General features: G+C 43.0%; 4 protein-coding genes across 9 annotated transcripts in view; 2 read left to right on the top strand and 2 right to left on the bottom strand.

Annotated features, from left to right (window-relative positions):
• Positions 1-15907, top strand: part of LOC141752272 (uncharacterized) — a 21321-nt gene extending 5414 nt beyond the window's left edge. For all 5 annotated transcript variants that reach the window (XM_074610054.1, XM_074610053.1, XM_074610052.1 and 2 more), the window contains one exon: positions 15804-15907. The gene's annotated coding sequence lies outside the window, so the exon portion shown is untranslated. The remainder of the gene's footprint in view (positions 1-15803) is intronic.
• On the bottom strand, positions 4193-5937 carry LOC141752271 (P2Y purinoceptor 3). Its single transcript, XM_074610050.1, has 2 exons — positions 5453-5937; positions 4193-5160 (listed from the first exon to the last, which is right to left on the bottom strand). Exons 1-2 carry the CDS (start codon positions 5935-5937, stop codon positions 4236-4238), a joined length of 1410 nt encoding a protein of 469 aa, XP_074466151.1. The 3' UTR covers positions 4193-4235.
• Positions 10820-21093, bottom strand: LOC141752273 (uncharacterized). 2 transcript variants are annotated; one of them, XR_012590197.1, is made up of 8 exons: positions 20906-21093; positions 18345-18556; positions 17429-17535; positions 16354-16435; positions 15784-15897; positions 15566-15683; positions 12536-13222; positions 10820-12486 (listed from the first exon to the last, which is right to left on the bottom strand). XR_012590197.1 is itself a non-coding variant. In XM_074610056.1 (7 exons), exons 2-7 carry the CDS (start codon positions 18549-18551, stop codon positions 13116-13118), a joined length of 735 nt encoding a protein of 244 aa, XP_074466157.1. In that variant the 5' UTR covers positions 18552-18556; positions 20906-21093; the 3' UTR covers positions 10820-13115. The 2 variants fall into 2 exon arrangements, 1 of the variants encoding a protein (XP_074466157.1); XM_074610056.1 differs by having other exon boundaries at positions 10820-13222.
• A 1010-nt stretch (positions 21094-22103) lies between these two features.
• Positions 22104-25000, top strand: part of LOC141752379 (P2R1A-PPP2R2A-interacting phosphatase regulator 1) — a 17786-nt gene continuing 14889 nt past the window's right edge. The window contains exon 1 of the mRNA XM_074610255.1: positions 22104-22721. The gene's annotated coding sequence lies outside the window, so the exon portion shown is untranslated. The remainder of the gene's footprint in view (positions 22722-25000) is intronic.

Genomic DNA, 25000 nt, shown 5'->3' with positions numbered 1-25000 from the left:
CATGCTAACGCGCTAATCTGAGATGGTGAGCATGGTGAGGCTTAAACATTCATGTTCAACCGTTTTGATCAGCATTCAGCTCAAAGCACCGCCGTGCCTGATTAGAGCTCAACAGAGCAGCTAGCGAGGCTGCAGACTCTCCAGGAGGGTTTACTGCGTAGCTATGGAGGCTTCGCTCGGAGCTGCCGCCACATCTCAACAGAAATATAACGCGGCTACGGCGACAACATGGGGACCGCAAGCACTGTGATCGTCCTCACGTCGTCTTCACGTCGTCTTCACGTCGTCCTCACATCGTCCTCACATCGTCCTCACATCGTCTTCACGTCGTCCTCACATCGTCCTCACATCGTCCTCACATCGTCTTCACGTCGTCCTCACGTCGTCCTCACGTCGTCCTCACATTGTCCTCACAATGTCCTCACATCGTCCTCACATTGACCTCACGTCGTCCTCACGTCGACCTCACGTCGTCCTCACGTCGTCCTCACATCGTCCTCACATCGTCCTCACAGAGCTGTTAAATCAAATGTGTAGTTTCTTTTGAGTGTTTGAGTGTAACAGTCTGAGCAGCAGATGTGTGATTAATCATTTCTCTCCACGTTAAACATGAACGAGGCCGACGACACACAGAGAGAGAGAGAGAGAGAGCTGAAGTCAACTACAGACTTTAATCCAGATATTAACAACACGTCAAAATACACCAAAAACAAAAAGAGGTCTGACATCACAGACTGACCTGAGCTGAAAAAAAAAAAAACAACAACAACAACAACAACAACAACAACAACAACAACAACAACAACAACAACAACAACAACAACAACAACAACAACACATGAAGCGGGAGCGTCCGGCGTGTTGCTCTCAGAGACATTCAGACGGCGACATGGCCACCGTTATTGACTCTCATTAATTCTGTTCCAGGACTGATTGACTGAAGCTCCGTCTTTACTAAACACCAGAGAGAATGTACAGCCGAGTCAGCAGCCCGTTAACGCTCCACCGAGCGGGTCAGAGCCGACGTCACGGGGTCAAAGGTCAGCTCTCAGAGCTGCGTGTTAACATCAGAATGATTTGATGTGGACAGAAGTTAACCTTTATTTAATGTGTCTGCTACTGAGCCTGTTAAAACAATAAAATATGAATTAAAAATAACAATTTGTGCCCTCAAACATAATGTCCCTTCTTTCTTCTGGAGGAAAAAATAAAAAGTAGTGCTAAAATGATTAATGTGCTAATAATTAAAGTTATTTATCCGCTGAAGAGAGCTTCTAAAACGTTTTCTCTGTTTTATATCTCAGTAAACTGAACGTCTTTGGCTTTTAGACTGAACCAAACATCTGAAGACGTCACTTTGGGCTCTCGGACCACTCGTTGTTGTTATTTTATTTTATATAAAAGATTAAGAATATAATTTTCCATGTCCCAAATCCATAATACTAATCCTATACAGTTTATAGCACATACTCATATTTATAGTTTACTTTTTAACAGTTAATATACAAAAGAAATGAACATACTTTACAGGAGATGATTCAATACGTGCAACGACAGACTTCACAAAGTGACGGCAAAATGTCCTCAGATTTCATTCTTGTTTTATTTCAGCACCACCTTCAGTTTGACAACATGCAGAGAATGAGAGCAGTATGAATCTGGGACAACAACCAAAACCACGTATAGTCACATATTATAAAATATAAAATAAAGCTGAGAGCGTCGGGGGATAATGAGTAATGAGCAATTAAAGGGTTAAATGACTAGATTAAGAAAACAAAACAACCTCATGTGAGTTATTTAGTGAATTAGTGATTTAAGGGCAGTTTATTTTAATAAAGATCCTTTTATCAGACTGCACACATTTCTTATTTCTGCTCTTTTTTACAAACTATACTTAAAGACTCCGTCCTTTCCATGCTTCCCATTCATTGTCTACTAGTGATGCACTGATACCACTTTATCCAGACCGAGTACAAGTACTTACATCTGGGTACTCTCCAATACCGAGTACCGATACGAGTACTTCTCTGAGCCTAAAGAGCCTCGTTAACAGCCAGCTGGAGGGTGTGAGCGACACACGGCAGGCTGGGGAGTCCCACATACGAGGCGGTGCGCCGCCACCGGCTCTAGGTCGGCTTGGGGTGAAGGTGCTTCCCGGGGCCGTGGACAAAGTGTCACCAGGGCGGACTGTCCTCAGTGCGCCCCAACCGCGTCGTCGTGCCTCCAGATCGGGGCTCGGCCCACGTAAAAGGCGCCAGGGGTCTGCGGCGATGTCGGCAACCCACCCGACACGTCTTGAAACACGGACCAAGGAGTCTAACGCACGCGTGAGTCAGAGGGTGACAGCAAAACACCGTGGTGCAATGAAAGCGGGAGGTGGTGATCCCGGCCCGGCGGGGTTAGGATCACCACCGGCCCGTCTCGCCCCGCACCGTCAGGGAGGTGGAGCGTGAGCGCGTGCGATAGGACCTGAAAGATGGTGACGAGAGGTTAACGTCACGCTGCTGTAAAGTGGTATCGGAGCCGTTTTTCGAGTACATGAGCACAGTATCGGACCCGATACCCGATACTGATATCGGTATTGGTGCACCCTATTATCTGTGTAAGCAGCCGTGCAATGCATGATGGTAGCGTGGCGGCACGATTCGAGAGACGGAGCGTCACGTCGCCCGCTCCTCATTTGCATAAAGTTGAGGTCTCGGCTACTTTATGTAAATCAAGGGGCGTTCTCATTAAATGTTTTCAGAAACATTTCGGTGAACTATTTTATAAGAGAAGAAAACAAGCCTCATGTTGGTTCTGGTTTGAGAGCTGGGAGCAGCGGCCCACGGAGGGAAAGTGATCGTCCAATCAGGTGTCTACTAGCAGCCCATCAAGCGTCCAATGCTGGGAAGCGAGGAGATTCCTCGTACCATCATATGAGACGGTCCGCCGTAGTGCTGGGGATTAAATACTTTCTTGGTATCGAAAGAAATGTGTCTGAAGAACCAAATATCCAAAACTGTAAATTAACGAAATCTGGCATCAAATGTCACAAATTAAATATTTACTGAATTATTCTTTGATCAAATAGTTCCTGATGTAAATAAAGATAATTTTACTCAGAAGTACGTCTGCTTGTTCGTATTGTTTTGGGATCATGAAGTTCGTTTTCATCCAAATTTCATTTTCAAATTTGCTGTAAATTTGAAAAAAGTTGAAATATCGCAAAAAAACGTTGCTGTGTGATTCTGTGTCTCAATCGGGATACTTCTGGTAGTAAACTGCCATGGACACTACGGTATGTACTGATTTGCGTAGAGTGTGAATGTTGTCGGGATAGTGTCGTCTCGGTAGATCAGCTGGTGATAGTCGGCCACGGACATCACGCCGTATCGGCAGTATTCAGACGGATGAATGAACCCAACACTAGCTTCTCTCCGACCACAGTACAGCGGTACCTAGTGATGAAAACAACCACATGTATGACCTCAATCTATAGAGGTCGGGTTTCGTCCTTTTCAATTGCAACCGCTGCAACTTCCTCATTCGCCGCAAGGAGGGTGAAAAGAGATGTCACGCGTCATCATCGCGTCATAGTCTGCACTCGCCGAAATTGAGCCAATGGCAACGCACGACCGCAGCTCCAGTTCCACTGAGCATGCGTTAAACCCAATAACTCGATAACCGTGCCCCGCCCCTTCCGCTACGCAGCCAGGATGGCAACCGGTGAGGCTGAGAAGTGTCTAGCGTTCCACACTCCCGTTATGAGGACAACATCCTGGTACTCGTAGTGTACTGCTTCTTGCCGTACTTCTCAGTGTGAACGCACTTAAGCACTCAGTATAGCCAGTATAACTACAGAAGTACGCAAATTGAGACACAGCACAAGAGAAATGTCATCTTTCCATTCTGTTTTCCATCGTTTGGGCTTCGACTGGAGCTCAGCTCTTCTTCTGCAGCGGTTTAATAGCACCGACTATCTGTTTATATATATCATACTAATATTAACACAACAGGAGTGGATGGTAACGTGCATTTATTTGCATTTTGTTTTGCTGATTTATCTGGAAAGTTGTTTAAAATTTGCCCTAAATTTGGATGGAAACTTGACTGGTATGGAAACCCGGGTATTGCAGAGCACTAGTATTAACCATACCCAGCACTACTGAGCACCTTCCTGTTCATCTTCTGGATTTGGGTGCATCCTGCACTGTCTGAAGTCTTCTCTAAAGAGAGAGCAGTAGAAGCTTCTAGAAGATGACCCGTGAAGACTTGGACTCGTTCTCCATGTGCACCACCCGTTCGATCTTCTCAGCCGCCTCGTGGTCGTCCTCTCCCACGCCCTCTTTTTTCAGGATTTTCAGCGGCCACCAGAGGGATCCGCCCCGGTGGTCCCGGCGGACGGTGTGCTCCGCCGGCCAGCAGCAGGGGGCGCCCTTATCCCCCGTCAGGAAGTAGAGGAGGGCGTTGAGCCAGGCGTTGCAGGACGCCAGCGGCCGGGTGACCTTGTAGCAGATGGAGACGGTCTTCATGACGTTGCAGCTGCCGAGCTGCCCCCGCCGCAGGAGCAGGAACAGTGTCCGGGTCACGTGGAAGGGCAGGAAGCAGAGCGCGAACAGCAGCGTGATGGTCACGATGGTCTTGATGGATTTCCGTCGCCGCCGGATGTAGTGCGAGTACTGCGATCCGGAAATGGAGACGGAGGTTCTCTCCCGGTCTCTGACTCCCTCTATCGCCCCGTCTCCCACGGGACCGTCCTCGCCGCCCTCTACGGAGCTGGGAGGGGAGCGCAGCGTCTGAAATATCGTCCTGACCACCTGAGAGTAGCACCAGGCGATGATGACGAAGGGCACGAAGAAGCCTAGCAGGTGGAGGACGATTCCGTACGGGACGTAGTCGGCAAACTCCTTATCGATGGCGTCGTCCCAGCAGTTCATGTATCCCCCCTCGTCCTCCGACGGAGATCCAGTACTGTTCCCGCCTTCCGTCGCCCCTCCGGGTCCGATAACACTGCCGCCGCCGCCACCTCCTCTCCTGACGTATCCCGTCTGGGCGAACCTGAAGATGGGGCAGGTGAGGATGAAGACCACCACCCACACTAGTGCACAGGTCCCCTTCACCACCCGCTTGCTCTCCAGAGTGATGGTCCTCATCGGATGGCAGATCCCCAGGTACCTGAGGACGGACAGCCAGAGGTGAGTTCAAATCCATCGCATGAATCTCATTCTGTATTCAGTTTTAAAAAGTCTAAACACTTGATGACGTAAAGAGAGTCTCAGTTGAGGGTTTTTAAAGAAGTTCCAAACTACAGAAACAGGTCTGTGAGCAACTAACACCGGTGTCATAGAAACAACGATTGCGAATGATTAAATCAGAATTATCAGCTAAGAGCGCCCGTGATAGCGTTACTTCCCAGTGGGCTGGCGTGTTTCTGGCGTGTTTCTGGCGTGTTTCCGGGGCGTCCTACCTGTGCACGGAGATGCAGGTGAGGAAGAAGATGGAGCAGTAGAGGTTGAAGTAGAACAGGAAGCGGACGAGGCGGCACATGAAGTCGCCGAACACCCAGCTGTCCCTCAGCACGTAGCTCGCCACCAGGAAGGGCAGCGACAGACCGTACATCAGGTCGGTGGTGGCCAGGTTCACCATGTAGATCAGCGAGGTGTTCCAGCGGCGCCCGCCGCCACTGCTACCACCGCTGCCGCCGCCGCAGCAGCCGCTGTTGTGGCGGCAGGAGCGCAGCAGCACCACCGAGTTGAGGGTGAGGCTGAAGACGAAGGTCAGCGAGTAGCAGACGGGCAGGAAGACGTACTTGTAGGATTCGTCGATGCTGCAGGATGACGGAGGGAAGGACGAGGTGTCGGAGATGTTGGGATGGTTGCTCGCTGCCGCCGCCGCCGCCACCGCCACCAAACCGATGTCTGGAGTGACGTTGGAGATTTGGCTCAATCCCATGATGAACCTCTGAAGGCTATTTGTGGATCGGTTCAGGTTCCTCCGGCGTCATCTCCTCCACCGGACTCAGGTCTTCTCACTCGCTGAGGTTTCCTTCATTTGTCCTTCCTCCGATCGATCGATGTCTTTATCCGTCCGTCTAATCTCCGGACCGAGCCATGTCTCAGGACTCTGTGGGACAACGAGAGGACAGAAAACACACAGTCATTAGTTTGGAAAACCTTGTTCTCAGTGTACCGCCGGCGTTTTGCTGATGAAGACTATGTTTCGCTCAATTAGCCCCTCAATCATTAACGAAGCCTTCCGGAAACCTCTCATTCATTCATGTATCCGTTCTGGACGGCAGGTCGGCGGTCTCGTTCCGTTCAGGGTTAAAGTCAAACCCGTGTTTTAGTAACAACGCTGTTAGATAATGTCCCAGCTGGTGCAGGCTGTGTTGACATGTATTCAACAAGCCTGAACAGAACTGAGGCTCTTACATGGTGTAAAAGATATATTTATCTTATTAATGCAACTTTACAGTAGAAACTAACAAGACTGTTCAGAATCAGATTCATATTTATGCTCTCCAAAAAGTGGACAAAGTCAAATGTGGACACGTATAAAGACATAAAGAACACATTATTTGAGTTAGGATGTAGGAAATAGACATTTACATTGGGGGGGGGTTAGGGGGAATCCATCGGTATCGACCGGGTCAAACTAGCTGGTCATGAAGGAGGTTAAAAAAAAGTCAGAAATTGTCAAAAAATGTCAAAGAAAGAAAGAAACAAAGACAAAAGAAAAGTCTGATCCTGGTATCATAGTAAACTAGAGAACCTGATGAATCCATCGGTACCAACCATGTCAGACTAGCTGGTCATGAAGAGGTTAAATAACGCTCCAAACTGTCATGTCCATGTCCAAAGGGGTCCCTTGACCTCTGACCTCCAGATCAGTGAATGTAAATGGGTTCTATGGGTACCCACGAGTCTCCCCTTTACAGACATGCCCACTTTATGATCATCACATGCAGTTTGGGGCAAGTCATAGTCAAGTCAGCACACTGACACACTGACAGCTGTTGTTGCCTGTTGGGCTGCAGTTTGCCATGTTCTGATTGGAGCATATTGTTTTATGCTAAATGCAGTACCTGTGAGGGTTTCTGGATCAATATCTGTCATTGATCTGTGTTGTTCATTGATTTATAATAATTAATATATACATACATTTACATAAAGCAGCATATTATACACTCCCATGTTGATAAGAGGATTAAATACTGGACTGATCTCCTTTAAGGTTCATTTAGAACAGATAAAACAGCTCTAGTTTAATATATAAATTATTATCATGAGAACAACCGAGAGTCTGATCTGTGCTCACTACATTTATTTGCATTTCCTATTATCCACATAAGCACACAATAATAATAATATCATGTTTATGGGACTTCTAGATGAATCATTTAATCTATAAAACACAGTTACTCGTTACCACAGTCTGCATGAAGATATCCAGTTTACTGTCGGAGAGAAGAAGCAGATCCTCCGACTGGAGAAGCCGTGAACTCAAACTGAGACTCTTATTAGAGCTGTTATCAGGTATAGGTGATTTCACTTCTATTCTCCGTACGTCAACAGACCTCAGTAGTTCATCTCTCAACAATCAGTCCAGTTAAACCAGTTTGACGCATTTGAACAGTAAAGACTCAATCTGGATTAGAAGCAGGTGCCAGAACCTGAATGGGATCTGGATCAGAACCTACCGTCAGCCGTCCGGTCGTCCTCTCTGGTCTCGTGTCTCGGGTCTTGGTCTCGGTCCTCGGGTCTCTGGTCTCGGGTCTCAGTCCTCGGGTCTCGGTGGCGTTGTGGATCAGAAGCTGTCTGTGTTTTCGGGGCCTCAGGGTCTCTCAGGGTTTCTCTCCTCTGACCTTCAGCTTCTCTGTAAATAATTGATCAGCGTTCATTCAGTCAGAACTGCAGGAATGAAACCCAATACAGGGACTGCAGAGGAGGAGGAGGAGGAGGAGGAGGAGGAGGAGGAGGAAGAGGAGGAAGAGGAGGAGGAGGAGGAAGAGGAGGAAGAGGAGGCGCTCACAATGAGAGCTGGGGGCTTTTAATAGGCTCTCACAGAGGATCAACTAATTACAACACAGAGTTCAAGGCTCCGACAGCTTTTATATTTAGATTTCACACCTCACATTAACCTCCTTTATATTCTCTATTATATATAGAGTATATATATTATATTCTCTATTATATATAGAGTATATATATTATATCACTCTATTATATATAGAGTATATATATTATATCACTCTATTGTTCACTGTCATTCATAGATGCTAATCAGCTCGATGCTAACTCTGCTGTCATTGTGTTTAACCCTCTGAGACCCACAATACAGCCTTTTTAAGGGGGTTACAGTTGGTCTTTAGGGGGTTACAGTTGGTCTTTAGGGGGTCTATAGGGGGTTTTTAGGGGGTTACAGTGGGTCTTTAGGGGGTTACAGTTGGTCTTTAGGGGGTTACAGTTGGTCTTTAGGGGGTTACAGTGGGTCTTTAGGGGGTTACAGTTGGTCTTTAGGGGGTTACAGTTGGTCTTTAGGGGGTTACAGTTGGTCTTTAGGGGGTTACAGTTGGTCTTTAATGGGTTACAGTTGGTCTTTAGGGGGTTACAGTTGGTCTTTAGGGGGTTACAGTGGGTCTTTAGGGGGTTACAGTTGGTCTTTAGGGGGTAACAGTTGGTCTTTAGGGGGTTACAGTTGGTCTTTAGGGGGTTACAGTTGGTCTTTAATGTGTTACAGTTGGTCTTAAGGGGGTTACAGTTGGTCTTTAAGGGGGTTACAGGGGGTCTTTAGGGGGTCTATAGGGGGTCTTTAGGGGATTACAGGGGGTCTTTAGGAGGTCTATAGGGGGTCTTTAGGGGGTTACAGGGGGTCTTTAGGGGGTCTATAGGGGGTCTTTAGGGGATTACAGGGGGTCTTTAGGAGGTCTATAGGGGGTCTTTAGGGGGTATTTAGGGGGTCCAGGGGGTCTTTAGGGGGTCTATAGGGGTTCTTTAGGGGGTTACAGTTGGTCTTTAGGGGGTTACAGTTGGTCTTTAGGGGGTTACAGTTGGTCTTTAATGGGTTACAGTTGGTCTTAAGGGGGTTACAGTTGGTCTTTAGGGGGTTACAGGGGGTCTTTAGGGGGTCTTTAGGGGGTATTTAGGGGGTCCAGGGGGTCTTTAGGGGGTTACAGGGGGTCTTTAGGGGGTCTATAGGGGGTCTTTAGGGGGTTACAGGGGGTATTTAGGGGGTCCAGGGGGTCTTTAGGGGGTTACAGGGGGTATTTAGGGGGTCCAGGGGGTCTATAGGGGGTCTTTAGGGGGTCTTTAGGGGGTTACAGGGGGTATTTAGGGGGTCCAGGGGGTCTATAGGGGGTCTTTAGGGGGTCTTTAGGGGGTTACAGGGGGTATTTAGGGGGTCTATAGGGGTTCTTTAGGGGGTATATAAGGGGGGATAGCAGGTCAACGGTAGATGTCACATAGAAGGGGTGTAAATCATCTGAACATCATCACAGATGAACCCAGTTGGGCTTGTTGGATCCAGCAGAGTCTCAGCTCTACAGTCAGACCCAGTTTATGAATTCAACACCGTTTATGGACCCCAGGATGCAGAAACATTCAGATACACCATTTTAGAATAGGAGACAATAACACGTTTATACTGCATGGGACATACCAGTTTGTCCTGCCAGAATGAAGCCTGATTGAGCGTTATTCAGAAGTCTAGTCTGACATGCTGGTACCGATAGATTCTTTAGTTTCATATGAAACCTCAACCTTCACTCTGGCTTTAAACCTGAACCCGCTGCAGCCTCTGACAGACGGTAGAGTCGGTCTGGATCGTGGGTCTCAGAGGGATATTAAATGTCCTGCTCACTAACATCAGCTTTGACTAAATAATCCTGAACTCTGGACACTTTTAAACACAAAAGGATTCTGATATGAAACCAAAAAGTCAAAGTTTTGAGTTCCTGAGGAAATATTACATTAAAAATACTGTAGTTCATAAAGATTATACTGTTTACTTAATTAATACATCTAGTTTTTTACTCTATCCTCTGCTGCTGGAACGCTGTGGGACTAACACAAGATTATCTGAACATATATTCTATTTGTAATCAATATCTAATCAATAACAGCTGTGATATAGGTAATAAATCACTCACCTCCTCCTCCTCTCGCTGCCTCTCCTTATCTGAGGCTTTAATTAGACAGCAAAGTGAGTCCATCCTCAGCTCCTCCTCCTCCTCCTCTACCTCCATCCTCTTCCTCCTCTTCCTCCTCTTCTTCATCAGCTCTGATTCATACGGTAAATACTCGGCGTGGCCGAGAACACACAGTCAGAGAGCAGCATGACAAAGCTCCTCCGGTGTGTTTGAACGTGATGGAGTCAGAGTGTGATCAAACACGGAGACACAATGGAGGTGAAGCCGGCAGCAGAGGAATGAATAAATACAGACGACGTGGAGTTACTGACATTTATTACACATCAAATACCTGCTGAGGAAGAAATAACAGAGGTCAACGGACCCCTTTGAACATGGACATGACAGTTCAGAGCGTTATTTAACCTCCTTCATGACCAGTCTGACCTGGTTGGTACCGATGGATTCCCCCAAAACCCCCTCAATGTAAATGTCTATTTCCTACCTCCTAAATCAAATAATGTTCTTTATGTCTTTATACGTGTCCACATTTGACTTATTATATATATATTATATAAGTATATATATATATTTTATATATATGAAGCACTTTGTAACGTTTGTTTTGAGTTGTACTATATAATATATTTAAATAAAAGTTGCTCACCGAACACAAAACAGAGACACAATAAAGGAAACGCCAAAATATAACTGTTATAGAACATCAAAATATATTTCAGAATTATACAAATACATTTGTAATTAATTTTATTTACATTTTAAAATACATCTCTAAATAATCTTAAAGTCACGATGAAAAACAATCTTTGTCAGGATCATAAAACACGACTCGTACAAGTCTTTGTTATTTATATATATATGAATAAAAAGTACTTTACCTTCCATGAATACGACATTCAGACTTCATATCACAGATCATCAGTATTAAAATAGAACTTCTTCGTAAGGCACCAGAGGACACATTGAAATGATCTAAATATCATTTTGACTGCAGTCAGAATAAAACCTCATAACCAGAAACACTGTTTAGTTGGTAAACATCAAATTAAAGAATAAAGATCAGAACAAGGCAGCGATATCTCATCGTCACATATACTCCTTATATTAAGTGGATTATTCCCTTTAATTTATTCAACAGTAATATAATCTCTGACTGTACCTGAAGTGTTAACACCAGTTAAAATAATATCACATATTCATTTATTATAAAAGGTTTCATATAAATACAAGTCTTTAAACTTTTAAAACAGATGGACCAAATATACAACAAACTCTACATTTTATAGTTTTCTTTTAGTTGTTCTATTTTATCTTGGGTTCAGAGGACCGTCGGAGGAACGAGACCACATATCACAATACATCTATATCTCAGGTGAAGTTGATCTCATCCTGCTACACGTGCTGTATGAGTGTAACGTTCCCTCGTTATAATAGCAGGCAGAAGGAATAAACACAATACAAGTTAAATAAGATATCATCTGCATAGAAACATCTGGATTTACTCACAAACATCCTTCTTTTGTCTCAGTAACTCAATAATGTGGACTTTACTAAAGAAGAACCAGTTCCATCTGGAGGATTTCTGAAAGATCGGTGCACAGAAACACGTGACGTCACCTTTTACAAACTCTCGGCCACGAAAAAACAACTCTGATGAAACTCTTCTGTGAAACAAACAGAACCGCTCCGACTTGGTGGGAAACGCCGTTCATGATGGCCGAGTGAGAAAAAGGGTTTTACGGTCCTTTAACATTTATTCTGTGACCAAACCACCGTCTTTAAAAACTAAACTGATGTTCACTGATCCTTTTTATGTCTCTGTGCCGGCGACAGCTGTCGGGTTGTCCGTCCTTACGTTCGGTCTAGGGATGCACCGATACCGATACCAGTATCGGGTATCGGGTCCGATACTGTGCTCATGTACTCGTACTCACAAAACAGCTCTGATACCACTTTACTGCAGCGTGACATTAACTTCTCGTCACCATCTTTCAGGTCCTATCACACGCGCTCACGCTCCACCTCAGCCGCCGCGCGCCGGCCCTCACTTTCATTGCTCCACGGGGTTTTGCTTGCACCCTCTGACTCGCGCAACCGTTAGACTCCTTGGTCCGTGTTTCAGGACGGGTCGAGTGGGTTGCCGAACATCGCCTCAGTCCTCCCCGGTGACACTTTGTCCGCGGTCCCGGGAAGCACCTTCCCCCCCCGAGCCTTTCCAAGCCGACCTAGAGCCGGTGGCGGCGCACCGCCTCGTATGCGGGACTCCCCAGCCTGCCGTGTGTCGCTCACACCCTCCAGCTGGCTGTTAACGAGGCTCTTTAGACACAGAGGAGTACTCGTATCGGTACTCGGTACTCGTATCGGTACTCGTATCGGTACTCGTATCGGTACTCGTATCGGTACTCGTATCGGTACTCGGTATCGGAGAGTACCCAGATGGAAGTACTTGTTCTCCGTCTGAATAAAGTGGTATCGGTGCATCCCTAGTTCAGACGTACGGACGGTCCGTACTCGTGAACACATTTGAGTGTGACGTCCCTTTGGCCACGTCGTGCGTCTCGGGTCCAACAGCTACTTGTTAATCAAAAACATGCTCGTCTGAATCTGTGAAATAAAGTGAAAGTCATAACTCAGAGTTTACTACATGTGCATCCTCTTCCCTTCTGGACCTCGACTTTAGTTTCCAGGTAGAACTGGACTGAAACTGGACCTGAACATGGAGACCCAGATCAGACTGATGGTTCTGTTCCTTCATATCAACCTGCTGATGAACCCACTTCCTGTGGACTGGAGGAGTTTTCCAAACGACCTTCTGGGTTTTATCCATCCGGTCGCGTCTCCGTCTTTGTTCGAGCTCAGCCCGACCCGGTCCCACAGAGGACCAATGTTCACGTTGGTGTTGGAGGGAGGGAGACTGGTTTGTGTGGTCCTGGTCCCGGTCTGCGATCCTGGTCCCGGTCTGGGGTCCCGGTCCCGGTCTCAGTTAGGTCAGGTCCTGGACGTCCAGCAGCATGGCGTCCTGCTTCGTCCTCTGCTTCGTCCTCAGCTGGTCTCGGACCAACAGGTGGGCCACCAGCTCGGAGCTCAGAGCTGGAAGAGAAGCAACGAGACCGACGACTTTATATTCTCCTGTTTGATCTGTTATGGGCCTTCCATGAAGCAGAGGCTCATGGGTAATGTAGTATTTAGACCCATCCACCAAACTGAGCTCTCAGAAACTGATCCGAACTCCTCCGAGTCTCTGAACACCACAGAGGCTCATGGGTAATGTAGTAGAGTCTCTGAACACCACAGAGGCTCATGGGTAATGTAGTAGAGTCTCTGAACACCACAGAGGCTCATGGGTAATGTAGTAGAGTCTCTGAACACCACAGAGGGTCTGATACTGAGAAGAGGGTGTGTTCCTGAGTGTGTGTACTATAGTGTGTAGTACAGTGTGTAGTATAGCGTGTATTATAGTACACGCTATACTACACACTATAGTATGTAGTGTGTACTATAGTGTGTAGTATAGTGTGTAGTGTAGTGTGTAGTGTAGTGTGTACTATAGTGTGTACTATAGTGTGTACTATAGTGTGTACTATAGTGTGTAGTGTAGTGTGTACTATAGTGTGTACTATAGTGTGTAGTATAGTGTGTAGTGTAGTGTGTAGTGTAGTGTGTACTATAGTGTGTACTATAGTGTGTACTATAGTGTGTAGTATAGTGTGTAGTGTAGTGTGTACTATAGTGTGTACTATAGTGTGTACTATAGTGTGTAGTGTAGTGTGTACTATAGTGTGTACTATAGTGTGTAGTATAGTGTGTAGTGTAGTGTGTACTATAGTGTGTACTATAGTGTGTACTATAGTGTGTAGTGTAGTGTGTACTATAGTGTGTAGTGTAGTGTGTAGTATAGTGTGTAGTGTAGTGTGTACTATAGTGTGTACTATAGTGTGTAGTATAGTGTGTAGTGTAGTGTGTACTATAGTGTGTAGTATAGTGTGTAGTATAGTGTGTAGTGTAGTGTGTACTATAGTGTGTACTATAGTGTGTACTATAGTGTGTAGTGTAGTGTGTACTATAGTGTGTACTATAGTGTGTAGTATAGTGTGTAGTGTAGTGTGTACTATAGTGTGTACTATAGTGTGTACTATAGTGTGTAGTGTAGTGTGTACTATAGTGTGTAGTGTAGTGTGTAGTATAGTGTGTAGTACAGTGTGTACTATAGTGTGTACTATAGTGTGTACTATAGTGTGTAGTGTAGTGTGTACTATAGTGTGTAGTGTAGTGTGTACTATAGTGTGTACTATAGTGTGTACTATAGTGTGTACTATAGTGTGTAGTGTAGTGTGTACTATAGTGTGTACTATAGTGTGTAGTACAGTGTGTAGTATAGTGTGTAGTACAGTGTGTAGTACAGTGTGTAGTATAGTGTGTAGTGTAGTGTGTAGTATAGTGTGTAGTACAGTGTGTAGTACAGTGTGTAGTATAGTGTGTAGTGTAGTGTGTAGTATAGTGTGTAGTACAGTGTGTAGTACAGTGTGTAGTATAGTGTGTAGTATAGTGTGTAGTGTAGTGTGTACTATAGTGTGTACTATAGTGTGTAGTGTAGTGTGTACTATAGTGTGTACTATAGTGTGTAGTATAGTGTGTAGTGTAGTGTGTACTATAGTGTGTACTATAGTGTGTACTATAGTGTGTAGTGTAGTGTGTACTATAGTGTGTAGTGTAGTGTGTAGTATAGTGTGTAGTACAGTGTGTACTATAGTGTGTACTATAGTGTGTAGTGTAGTGTGTACTATAGTGTGTAGTGTAGTGTGTAGTATAGTGTGTAGTGTAGTGTGTACTATAGTGTGTACTATAGTGTGTAGTATAGTGTGTAGTATAGTGTGTAGTACAGTGTGTAGTACAGTGTGTAGTATAGTGTGTAGTATAGTGTGTAGTGTAGTGTGTACTATAGTGTGTACTATAGTGTGTAGTGTAGTGTGTACTATAGTGTGTAGTATAGTGTGTAGTGTAGTGTGTACTATAGTGTGTACTATAGTGTGTACTATAGTGTGTAGTGTAGTGTGTACTATAGTGTGTAGTGTAGTGTGTAGTATAGTGTGTAGTACAGTGTGTACTATAGTGTGTACTATAGTGTGTACTATAGTGTGTAGTGTAGTGTGTACTATAGTGTGTAGTGTAGTGTGTACTATAGTGTGTACTATAGTGTGTACTATAGTGTGTAGTGTAGTGTGTACTATAGTGTGTACTATAGTGTGTAGTACAGTGTGTAGTATAGTGTGTAGTACAGTGTGTAGTATAGTGTGTAGTGTAGTGTGTAGTATAGTGTGTAGTACAGTGTGTAGTACAGTGTGTAGTATAGTGTGTAGTGTAGTGTGTAGTATAGTGTGTAGTACAGTGTGTAGTACAGTGTGTAGTATAGTGTGTAGTGTAGTGTGTACATACCGTGTACTTCCTGTTGTAGTGATGCTCCCAGGCTGCTGAGATGCGGCGCTGAACGCTCCTGCAGCTCCCAACGCTCCAGATGTTTCCGCTCTGCAACACAGCTGCTGCCGACCAGACGCTGCAACACACACACACACACACACACACACACACAGCTGTCTTTACGTCTCTGCGTTCCTTCATAACAACACGTCTGTCTTGTTGTCTCTCTTCTTTACCTGCTTCTCTTTCTGCTCAGCCAGCAGGTTGTCTCTCAGCGTCCTCAGAGCCGTGGCCACTTCCTGTTTCAGCCCGGCGGCATGGCAACCGTTGCGCCCCGTTCCCATGGAAACCTGATGGAGTCGTAAGGTCAGTACTCCGCTCTACATACTGAACATGTGTACTACAGTAGATCGTTCAACAGACTTCAGGGTGAATAAACAGTAGTTTGTAATCTGAGCAGTAATTCACGTCGTCACTTCCTGAGAGACTCCTCGCCGGTTGGAGAGACGTGTAACCATGGTAACCAACCTCATGTGACCAAAACGTCGGTTTGAATTCATTATAAATATATATTAAGTGTTTTTGTTTTGTTGTTTAGAAGAAGAAGCAGCCAATCACAGAGCAGATAGACGGCACATGACTTGTTGAACTATTGATGGAGACAGTAAAGCAGCTGTGATGTGATCATGTGGAGTAACTCCTCACCGTTTACGTCCACTAACAGTTCCTGTTTTCACCCCCGACGGGAGCTCAGACTGTTATTCTACGTGTCTGACCACATTATGGAAATAAGACGGTTCTCTTACCTTCTTGTTGCTTCCTTCCTCCTCGTCTTCACTGTCGCTGTCGTTGATGAAGCACAGCTGCAGGTTTCTGTGGTTGTGAAACCTGTTAACAGATAATAAACATCCTGAAGCTCCAACAGGACGACGGCAGCAGAGACCAGAGAGGTAGTTACCAACGAGTCTAGAAGCAAAGAGACCAAACCCTGGTGCTCAGAGCTCTCCTCCTCCTCCTCCTCCTCTCCACAACAAACCAATACAAACACAGAATAAAGCAGCTTCACGGTAAATATCAGAGTTTCTCCGACGCAGGACGTCCTGGAGGGTTCTGATTTATCAAACGAGACAATCCTTCATCCGGTTCAGATAAAGAGTTAAAAAGTGGCTTCAAACTGGATAAGAAGTGAGTTTCTGACGGACGACGCTGACGACCAAATGAAACGCACCGTTAGCTTGATTAAAAACTAGAGATGCACCGATACCAGTGTCGGGTATCGGGTCCGATACTGTGCTCATGTACTCGCAAAATGGCTCCGATACCACTTTATGGTGGTGCGCCTGACCCCGCTGGGACGGGATCCAACCTCAGCCGGCCGGCCCTCACTTTCATTGCTCCACGGGGTTTAGCTGTCACCCTCTGACTAACGCGTCCGTTAGACTCCTTGGTCCGTGTTTCAAGACGGGTCAGGTGGGTTGCCGACATCGCCGCAGACCCCTGGAGCCTTTTACGTGGGCTGAGACGACACAGTTGGGACCCACTGAGGACAGTCCTCCCCGGTGACACTTTGTCCACGGCCCCGGGAAGCACCTTCTCCCCGAGCCTTTCCAAGCCGACCTAGAGCCGGTGGCGGCGCACCGCCTCGTATGCGGGACTCCCCAGCCTGCCGTGTGTCGCTCACACCCTCCAGCTGGCTGTTAACGAGGCTCTTTAAGCACAGAGGAGTACTCGTATCGGTACTCGTATCGGTACTCGTATCGGAGAGTACCCAGATGGAAGTACTTGTACTCGGTCTGAATAAAGTGGTATCGGTGCATCACTAGTAGAAACCGTGGATGTATGAACACTGGAGTTAACATTAAAGAGTTGAAGTGAGGTTACCGTGACGTGACGACGGCGACTCGACACCTCCTGAAGTCTTCCTCCTCCTCTTCCTCCCAGACGTCTCTCCACACTCCCCCCCGACTCTCCTCCGTCCCCGTCCCCCTCTGCAGGAACACAGGAAGACACTCCGTCATTAGAACACGTAGAACATCATTAGAACACGTAGAACATCATTAGAACCGCTTTTAGAACAACTTTCTGATTGTGATCTTCCTCAAACCAGCAAATGTAAAGTCTGTAAATATAATAGTGTCGTTAATAATCATCATATTGTGCAACAGAAGCACTTTAACAACGTTGTTACGCCACCAGAGGACGTACAGACATGCAGCTCGGCTCAGCTCAGCTCTCGGAGTGTCAGAGTGAGTTATAAAGTGAGTCGGGAGGTTTTACAGCCACAACAAACATGTCCTCATCCTTTAAGGAATGTAATCACAGCGAGACAGATATAATAACAGAGGAGGGCGGACGGGGGACGGACGGAGGACGGAGGGGGACAGGACGAGCTCATTTAAAGGTCTCCAGTGATTTGACTTCCATAAAGATACCAGAGACTAAACAAGAGAAGGAGCTCTGAACACTCCGGATGGAGGGATGTAGACGTGCTTCTCTCTGTTCTGGATGTTTCTTTAAACCTGCAGGAACTGTGTTTTCTAAACTTGAGCGTGTCATCAGCTGTTACAGCTACGAGGAACTCTCACTCTGGTTTACAGGAGACACATTATTAATATAAGAACATTGATTATAAGTGATTTAAATGAATAAACGTTCCAGTCGGAGCTCATCGTAAACACCCTTCAGAGACAGAGGAGGACGCCGAGCCTCATGGGAAATGTAGTCTTTAGAGAGATATTCAGCACCTTGTTGCTCGGGGGAACAGAACCAATCAGAGACTCAGGAAATACCAGCTGACCTTTGACCTCCTCTCCTGCTCCTGTTTCTCCAGCTCAGCTATCCGCTGGCTCAGGTCCTCCCAGTGCATGATGGGAAGGCCCTGGTAGTCCACAGAGGACGCCGCCGCCGCCGCCGCCGCTGCTGCAATGTGATGGTGATGAAGGTCTTTCTCCTCTTCCTCCTCCTCTTCCTCCTTCTCCTCGGCCGTCTCCTTCTCTTCCTCCATCCTCTCTGGTTTTAACAAGAAATAGAAATACTCCATTAACAGTAAAAGACTTAAGAGTAAGAGTAAAAGTATAGAAGTACGAGTTACTAATAAAGCTGTGAAGACATTTCTGTTAACCTCTTACCTCCTCTGAGCCTTTAGTTTCACTTTGAATTAACTTATTAACTTGCTGCACATAGATGACAGTTGTTATGCAACATCCTAAACTTTAAATAAATGTATGTTCTTTATGTCTCTGATAGTCCGTCAGTAAACCAGTAAACCTGTAAACACACATCTACTGAAGCACGCCTGCATCAACCTCTCATTAAAGTCAGTTTTATTGACTGTTATTAAATACAACCTGTTATTAAATACTCTTAAAACTCCAGGATACTAAACCTTAAACTATAACAGTGTTAATAAAGGAGTTAGTAGATTTAAGGAAGAAATTAACGACAATTAAGCAACAAAGTGACGCGTTTTAGTTTGTGCTATAACTTAAATTATATATAAATAATATATGTATGTATGTATATACATGTGTGTGTGTGTATATATATATATAAAATTTAAGTTATAGCACAAACTAAAATGCATCAGTTTGTTGCTTAATTGTCGTTAATTTCTTCTTATATATATTTATGAAGAAGAAATTAACGACAATTAAGCAACAAACTGATGCATTTTAGTTTGTGCTATAACTTAAATTATATATATTTATTTTATTTATATAAATATATATATATATTATAAATAAATATATATATCTATATATCTATTTATTTATAAATACATATATTTATAATACATATATATATAATTAGAAATTTATGTATATATATATTTTATATTTATATATATAATATATATATATATTTTATATATAAATATATATATATATATTTATTAACATATAAATATTTATATATTATTTACATAAATATATATATATTTATATATATATTTATTTACATATAAATATGTATATTTTATTTATATATATATATATATATATATATATATAATCGATTAGTAACAGAATATTAATAGGCAATAATCATGATAATTAATTAATTAATTCTAATTAAGTCTTTTTTAAAGCAAATAGAATGCAATAAATATTCACTGTTTCTACATCCTCCGATGTGATTATTATTATTATCTATCTGTCTATCTGTCTATCTATAGGTACAGCTTCAGTATATATAGTATAGTAGTATAGTATAGTATAGTAGTATAGTATAGTATAGTATAGTATAGTATAGTAGTATAGTAGTATAGTATAGTATAGTATAGTAGTATAGTAGTATAGTATAGTATAGTATAGTATAGTAGTATAGTAGTATATATAGTATAGTATAGTATAGTATAGTATAGTATAGTATAGTATATATAGTATAGTATAGTATAGTATATATAGTATAGTATAGTATAGTATAGTAGTATAGTAGTATATATAGTATAGTATAGTATAGTAGTATAGTATAGTATAGTATAGTATAGTATAGTAGTATAGTATAGTATAGTATAGTATAGTAGTATAGTAGTATATATAGTATAGTATAGTATAGTAGTATAGTATAGTATAGTATAGTATAGTATAGTAGTATAGTATAGTATAGTATAGTATAGTATAGTATAGTAGTATAGTATAGTATAGTATAGTATAGTATAGTATAGTAGTATAGTATAGTATAGTATAGTATAGTAGTATAGTATAGTATAGTATAGTATAGTATAGTATAGTATAGTAGTATAGTATAGTATAGTATAGTATAGTATAGTAGTATAGTATAGTATAGTATAGTATAGTAGTATAGTATAGTATAGTATAGTATAGTATAGTAGTATAGTATAGTATAGTATAGTATAGTATAGTAGTATAGTATAGTATAGTATAGTATAGTAGTATAGTATAGTATAGTATAGTATAGTATAGTAGTATAGTATAGTATAGTATAGTATAGTAGTATAGTATAGTATAGTATAGTATATACGGGTTACTGTCGTGGTCACAAACTTCTCTAAAGTTAGTCTAAAGTAAAGTTAATCTGTGTTAAAGTAGAGTAACTCTCTCCGGTCCGGTAGCAGACCTGCTCTCCGGTAGCAGAGCTCTCTCCGGTAGCAGACCTGCTCTCCGGTAGCAGACCTGCTCTCTCTCCGGTCCGGTAGCAGACCTGCTCTCCGGTAGCAGACCTGCTCTCCGGTAGCAGACCTGCTCTCCGGTAGCAGACCTGCTCTCCGGTAGCAGACCTGCTCTCCGGTAGCAGACCTGCTCTCCGGTAGCAGACCTGCTCTCCGGTCCGGTAGCAGACCTGCTCTCTCTCCGGTCCCGGTGGTTGTTTACCAGCAGCTCGGAGAGTCTGACCCACCTCCTCTCAGCTCCAGGCGGCCCCGGAGCTCTCCGACATGTCTCTGTCCGTCTCCCCGCAGCTCGCTGCTGCTCGCCGGCCTCGCTGTGTCCGGATGACCGCTGAGAAGCTCCGGAGGGTTGATTATAGAAACATTAGAGAAGAGTTAGTGAAACAATCCTGAAGAGTCCTGAAGCTGCTTTCACTCCGACTGAAGGAGCTGGAGGGGCTGGAGCTAACTCTTCCTCTTCCTCCTCCTCTTCCTCCTCCTCTTCCTCCTCCCCCTTCTCCTCTTCCTCTCTCTTCCTCCTTCCTCTCTCTTCCTCCCTCCTCCTCTTCCTCCCTCCTCCTCTTCCTCTCTCTTCCTCCTTCCTCCTTCCTCCTCTTCCTCTCTCTTCCCCCTTCTCCTCTTCCTCTCTCTTCCTCCTTCCTCCTCTTCCTCTCTCTTCCTCCCTCCTCCTCTTCCTCCTCCCCCTTCTCCTCTTCCTCTCTCTTCCTCCTTCCTCTCTCTTCCTCCCTCCTCCTCTTCCTCCCTTCTCCTCTTCCTCTCTCTTCCTCCTTCCTCCTCTTCCTCTCTCTTCCTCTCCCTCACTCTTCCTCTTCTTCCTCCTCCTCTTCCTCTCTCTTCCTCCTTCCTCTCTCTTCCTCCCTCCTCCTCTTCCTCCCTCCTCCTCTTCCTCTCTCTTCCTCCTTCCTCCTTCCTCCTCTTCCTCTCTCTTCCCCCTTCTCCTCTTCCTCTCTCTTCCTCCTTCCTCCTCTTCCTCTCTCTTCCTCCCTCCTCCTCTTCCTCCCTCCTCCTCTTCCTCTCTCTTCCTCCTTCCTCCTTCCTCCTCTTCCTCCTTTTCCTCCCTCCTCCTCTCCCTCACTCTTCCTCTTCTTCCTCCTCTTCTTCCTCTCCCTCTTCCTCCTCAACCCTTCTCCTCTTCCTCTCTCTTCCTCATTCCTCCTCTTCCTCCTTTTCCTCCCTCCTCCTCTCCCTCACTCTTCCTCCTTCCTCCTCTTCCTCCCTCCTTCCCTCCTCCTCTTCTTCCTCTTCCTCCCTCCTCTCCTCTTAATTAAACGTGGGCTTCTAGTATATTAAATTAGTAAACTCAGTTGCCCATTAAAATGTAAAATAATGAAATACTTTGTAATTTAGTCAAATTATTTATAGATTAATAATTAATTAATTTGTAAACAAATGTATTAATGTCTATTTTTATTGTACAATTAATTATTAATCAAATAAATGCTTTATTACTTTTTCCGTGACTCTTGTGGTCTTCCGTATTATCTATCTCTTCAGAGCCACCAGACTCCATTCACAAGAACAGTCATTTACCTCTAACAGATGCTCCCGTGTTCTGAGAGGTTAAAGGCAAAGTGACTAGAGATGTCAGATAAATGTAGAGAAGAAAGTTCAGTACTTAAGTAAAGTACACATAGTTCAGTTTGTACTTAGGTATAGTATTCAGTAAATGTACCGCTGGTCACGGTGTGGTTTAACACTGGAAACAGACTCTGAACCAGTGTGTCTCTTTAAAGCTTCCCTGTAGAAACTGGTCTCCGTTCACAGCTTAAAGAGACAGAAAAACACAAACTAAAAGCCTTTCTGGACATGAAATATGTTTAATGTTGTTTGTTTGTGTCTCTGGATCAGGTCTCTGGTTCAGGTCTCTGGTTCAGGTCTCTGGTTCAGGTCTCTGGTTCAGGTCTCTGGTTGTGGGGGATCTGGTCTGTCCGGGAGGCAGTGAAGGGGTTAAAGGCCGAGCCTCCCGGTGTCCCATTTCACCATTTTTTGGAGATGACGACTCGAAGCAGATGGAGGATTTGGGGATTCTGGGAGAACAGCAGGCGGGTTGGTGTCACAACAACAAAGAAAACACCACAGCGTTCTTATAATATCCCAATAACGTTCCCATAATATCCCAATAACGTTCCCATAATATCCCAATAACGTTCCTATAATATCCCAATAACCTTCCCATAATATCCCAATAACGTTCCTGTAATATCCCAATAACGTTCCTGTAATATCCCAATAACGTTCCTGTAATATCCCAATAACGTTCCCGTAATATCCCAATAACGTTCCCGTAATATCCCAATAACGTTCCCATAATATCCCAATAACGTTCCTGTAATATCCCAATAACGTTCCCGTAATATCCCAATAACGTTCCTGTAATATCCCAATAACGTTCCCGTAATATCCCAATAACATTCCTATAATATCCCAATAACGTTCCCGTAATATCCCAATAACGTTCCCATAATATCCCAATAACGTTCCTGTAATATCCCAATAACGTTCCCGTAATATCCCAATAACGTTCCTGTAATATCCCAATAACGTTCCCATAATATCCCAATAACGTTCCTGTAATATCCCAATAACGTTCCCATAATATTCCAATAACATTACCATAATATTCCAATAACATTCCAGTAATATTCCAATAACGTTCCTGTAATATCCCAATAACGTTCCCATAATATTCCAATAACATTACCATAATATCCCAATAACGTTCCCGTAATATCCCAATAACGTTCCTGTAATATCCCAATAACGTTCCCATAATATCCCAATAACGTTCCTGTAATATCCCAATAACGTTCCCGTAATATCCCAATAACGTTCCCATAATATCCCAATAACGTTCCTGTAATATCCCAATAACGTTCCCGTCATATTCCAATAACATTTCCGGTAATATTCCAATAACATTTCCGGTAATATTCCAATAACATTCCGGTAATATTCCAATAACATTCCGGTAATATTCCAATAACATTCCCATAACATCCCAATACCGTTCCCATAATATTCCAATAACGTTTCCGTAATATTCCCATAATATTAGACAGCTCCTCTGTCACGGGTTAAAGTCAACTTTAATATTCCAAGTCGTTAGTTTTATTTATAGTGAACTTGTACTTTCTCTGCGATACATTCAGTTATTTATGTTATTGTGCTTTATCGTGAGTGTATTTCATTTAACCATATTGCTTCAACATCAATGACTTTCTATTTACCCTGTAGGTAAGGTGTGTATATATATATACATATATATGTATATATATGTGTATATATATACGTATATACATATATATATTCACATATATATGTGTATATATATGTATATATATACATATATACACATATATATACACATATATATGTGTATATATATATGTATATACGTATATATATACATATATATATTGACATATATGTATATATACATACATATATACATATATACACATATATATATGTGTATATATATACATATATATATTGACATATATGTATATATACATACATATATACATATATATACACATATATATATGTGTATATATATACATATATATATTGACATATATGTATATATACATACATATATACATATATATAATAAACTCATAAAGGATATTTGACCCATTTAAATTTGAATTATTTAATCTATTACTAGCTGTATTTATGTAACACATTTCAAAGACAGTATTACAAAGGGCTTTCCAGTAAAAAAAGGAGGATAAAACAGTAACAGTAACAGTAACAACATTTTAAACAATTTAAGATGAAAAAAAAAAAAAAAGGTAAGATAATTAAAACAATTACAAATGCTTAAAAATGATAAGCATAATAAAATATACCATCCAGGGAAATACTTAGTTTTTACAGGAGAAATATTTAATAACCTAATATTTAATAACCTATATTTTATAAAACTTTCACTTTCACAAAAATATACACAGATATATATATATATATATATTTTTATATATGTATGTATATATATATTTATGTAAACAGACACACATATATATATGTTTATGTATATACTGTATATATATGAGGATACTACTCACATTATACAATTTTTTTTTAATTTGATTGTTTATTAATGTGAATATAATGTTAATATTTCCCTATATCTAGTCATGTGTCTCTATGTGTTGCAGTGTCTCAGTGTGTCCAGAGCGGGGCGCTGTTTCCTCCTCTACCTGCTACCTCTCTCTCTCTCTGCTGTAGTCTCTCTCTCTCTCTCTCTCTCTCTCTCTCTGTCTCTCTCTGTCTCTCTCTCTCTCTCTCTCTGTCTCTCTCTCTCTCTCTCTGTCTCTCTC

The sequence above is a fragment of the Sebastes fasciatus genome, chromosome 16, assembly GCF_043250625.1.
Source record: "Sebastes fasciatus isolate fSebFas1 chromosome 16, fSebFas1.pri, whole genome shotgun sequence".
Lineage (NCBI taxonomy): Eukaryota > Metazoa > Chordata > Actinopteri > Perciformes > Sebastidae > Sebastes > Sebastes fasciatus.
Note: the sequence above shows the minus strand (reverse complement) of the source record. Positions and strands in the feature narration are given on the sequence as shown.